Source organism: Pantherophis guttatus, chromosome 5, assembly GCF_059756535.1.
Source record: "Pantherophis guttatus breed Tessera chromosome 5, ASM5975653v1, whole genome shotgun sequence".
In the NCBI taxonomy this organism is placed as follows: domain Eukaryota; kingdom Metazoa; phylum Chordata; class Lepidosauria; order Squamata; family Colubridae; genus Pantherophis; species Pantherophis guttatus.
In genome coordinates, this window is record NC_142067.1 from 63,200,847 (window position 1) to 63,203,383 (window position 2,537).

General features: G+C 45.6%; 1 protein-coding gene across 1 annotated transcript; it reads right to left on the reverse strand.

Moving 5' to 3' along the window:
* Positions 1 to 417: 417 nt before the first annotated feature.
* Positions 418 to 1,212, reverse strand: MID1IP1 (MID1 interacting protein 1). The gene has a single exon (XM_034423818.3). The coding sequence runs from the start codon at positions 1,059 to 1,061 to the stop codon at positions 546 to 548; it is 516 nt and encodes a 171-aa protein (XP_034279709.1). The 5' UTR covers positions 1,062 to 1,212; the 3' UTR covers positions 418 to 545.
* Positions 1,213 to 2,537: the final 1,325 nt, after the last annotated feature.

The following is a 2,537-nucleotide window of genomic DNA, read 5'->3' on the forward strand; positions in this document are numbered from 1 at the left end:
ATTCATAGGTTCTTACATACATCCACACAAACATATATTTGTTACAAAAATAGTGCAAAATCAGGAAAGAAGTGATACAATCATCTCTACAATTGCCACCACTACATGCACTTGTGCAGTTTCCCAAGAATTACAACAAACTCTTTCAGTAACTGGCCAGGGCCATTATACATCATTTGGAGTCCTCAGAATCTGGAAACTTTATACTTGGCTGCCTAGTTATGCCTGCTAGTTGAGGCAGAAATTTATCACCCCGCCTCCCTAAAAGGTTATAGTAGTCAACAGTAAAATTCTAAAATAAAAAGTCCCTTTATCTTTGTATTCTTCTCTCCAAGACACAAAATTTTATACTGCACCCTACGCTTACTACTGACCTTGATATACTCTAATTTTTAAATCTCCCACTCTTTCTCTCTCTCTCTCACACACACACACTATTCTTGTTTGCATTCTTCCTTAGCCCTTTCCAAATACCTATTTCCCCTATTTGTTTTTATTTTTTACTTGTCACCAGAACAGGCAGACAGTGCTTTCCCCCTCCCCATTCAGTGCCCCCAGTTGTTGACTCCAATTTCCTGCTTGTAGCGGTTGGTAAGTACATTGGCCTTGCGGGTAAGTTTGGAGAGCACAGTGTGAAGCCCACTCAGGTGATAATGAAATTGCTTCTCTAAATCCTCCTCCACCTCCTCCTCTTCAGGGATTCCTCGGCTTATGTCCATGGCACCAGAGCTCCCATTCAGCTTATCCTTCTTCCTTCCAGTGGTTTCCTCATTTGCCTGCTGCAATACACCCCATTCAATGTCATTGCGAATGGATTTGAGCAACATATAGTGACTATACATATCTCTGCAAGAACAATAGGTACTGCCATTGGGGGTCAACTGGGGCTCCCTTTCTCCACAACCACCCCCTGAATCCAGTTCATTCAGCATGAGAGGCACATCCCGAAGAAGACTGGGCACCATCACTGTTTGGTCCATGTTGTTAACAGCTCCAATAAAGCGGTTCATTGCATTGAAGAGGGAATGTTTTTGGCTGTAAGAGTCACAGATCTGCATCATCTTGATTGCTGGGTAAGGTGCACTGTGAGCAAGCAGGAGAGAAGTACCTTAAGGAAGCTCTAGCTGTTAAGATGGAATCAGTGAGAAAAACTGCTGCCAAGTAGTTAAGTTTATTTTCCAAAAGGGAAGCCCACCACTGTTTTCCTTTTCTGTACAATATTCTCCCAAGGGTTCAGTGATATTTCTCCAACTTTCTTTCTCAAATATTAGGTACAATGCAGGCTCAGCGTAAGAAAGCCTCTGCTGCAAGGGGTGGCTGTAAAAGAGAAAAGATGGCGATTGAGACCAGTCCGTGCTTTGCCCCAAACCCATGCTGTATCAGCTCTGCCTGTCCGCTAGCTGGTTTGAGCCCTTGCCTTTCATCAAATGCCTGGCTCTTTTAAAATTCACAGCTTTCTCCATAGTGCTCCTTCTCCAATTTATAATTGTATTATTGTTTCTATGCCTAAAATAAATTATTGGAGTAAAAAGAAACAACCCTCTTCTCATCCCGATCTTCATGTACCATCAATGCAATTCCCTCCCCACCGCTTTCCGAATTAAACTGAGCACATTTCTGTAAATACACCGGTAAAGGAAAGCACTGATAAGCACAACCAAAGCACCGAAATAACCATTGTCCCCATCTCTGTACACGCGGGAACAAGCAGCAGAATCTCACTCGGGTATTTCTCCTCCGTAGCCATTTCGCAATGTCACCTCCTACTCCACATCTTGCCGAGAAGCCAGCGCAGTATCTCGGTCTCCTTCGTTTCGTTGGAAAATGCTTATATATAGCCACACAGGCCCGTCTCTTTAACAGCGCCTTTGGACTGCCAGCTCCACCCAGGGAGTAGACTCCCGGTTTGGCTCGCATCTGCTTTCCTCCCGTGCATATAAAACTTCCTTCAATGCAAAAGGCGCGGGGGTGGGGGAGTCTGAAGTAACTCTTCTCCTGTCAATCCCAAATGTATACCTCGCAAACCGTGAGAAAACCCAGGCTCTACTTCAAAGAATCGCCTCGCCGCCCTTTCCATTCAAAGCAGCAAATGGAAAACAGCCGAAGAACCGAAATAAGCGCAAAATAAGCCGCCCCTGCAACTCACCCCGAACTTCAACTATGGCGGCTAGCCGGCTCCGCGTGCGTCCTGGTGCCCTACCGCAGTCTTTCGCTCCCTCTCTATCTCAGAACAGTATTTATAGCCCGTATGTTAAAATAAGGTGTTTCCAAGGGCCACCCCCTTGCAGTGAAGCAAGGCATGGGGGAAAAAAAAGAGAAAGAGAGGCTTATCTGGGCTTTCCAAGTGACCACATGCAATACCGGATTCTGCTAGCAAGATCGACACGCAGCTCCACCTCTTCACCAACATCCACCCGGGAGGGCCCTATGAGCATTGGTATTGATTGGGGGAGGAGAAGTTGTCAAATAGAGGCTCTCACCCCACTATGTGAACCAAGAGAAATCTTTGCAGCATCCCCCAAAGCAGAAGTTAGCTT

What these genes read in the sequence shown, in the direction of transcription:
- MID1IP1 (XM_034423818.3), bottom strand. Translation starts at nt 1,061, where the DNA reads ATGATGCAGATCTGTGACTCTTACAGCCAAAAACATTCCCTCTTCAAT.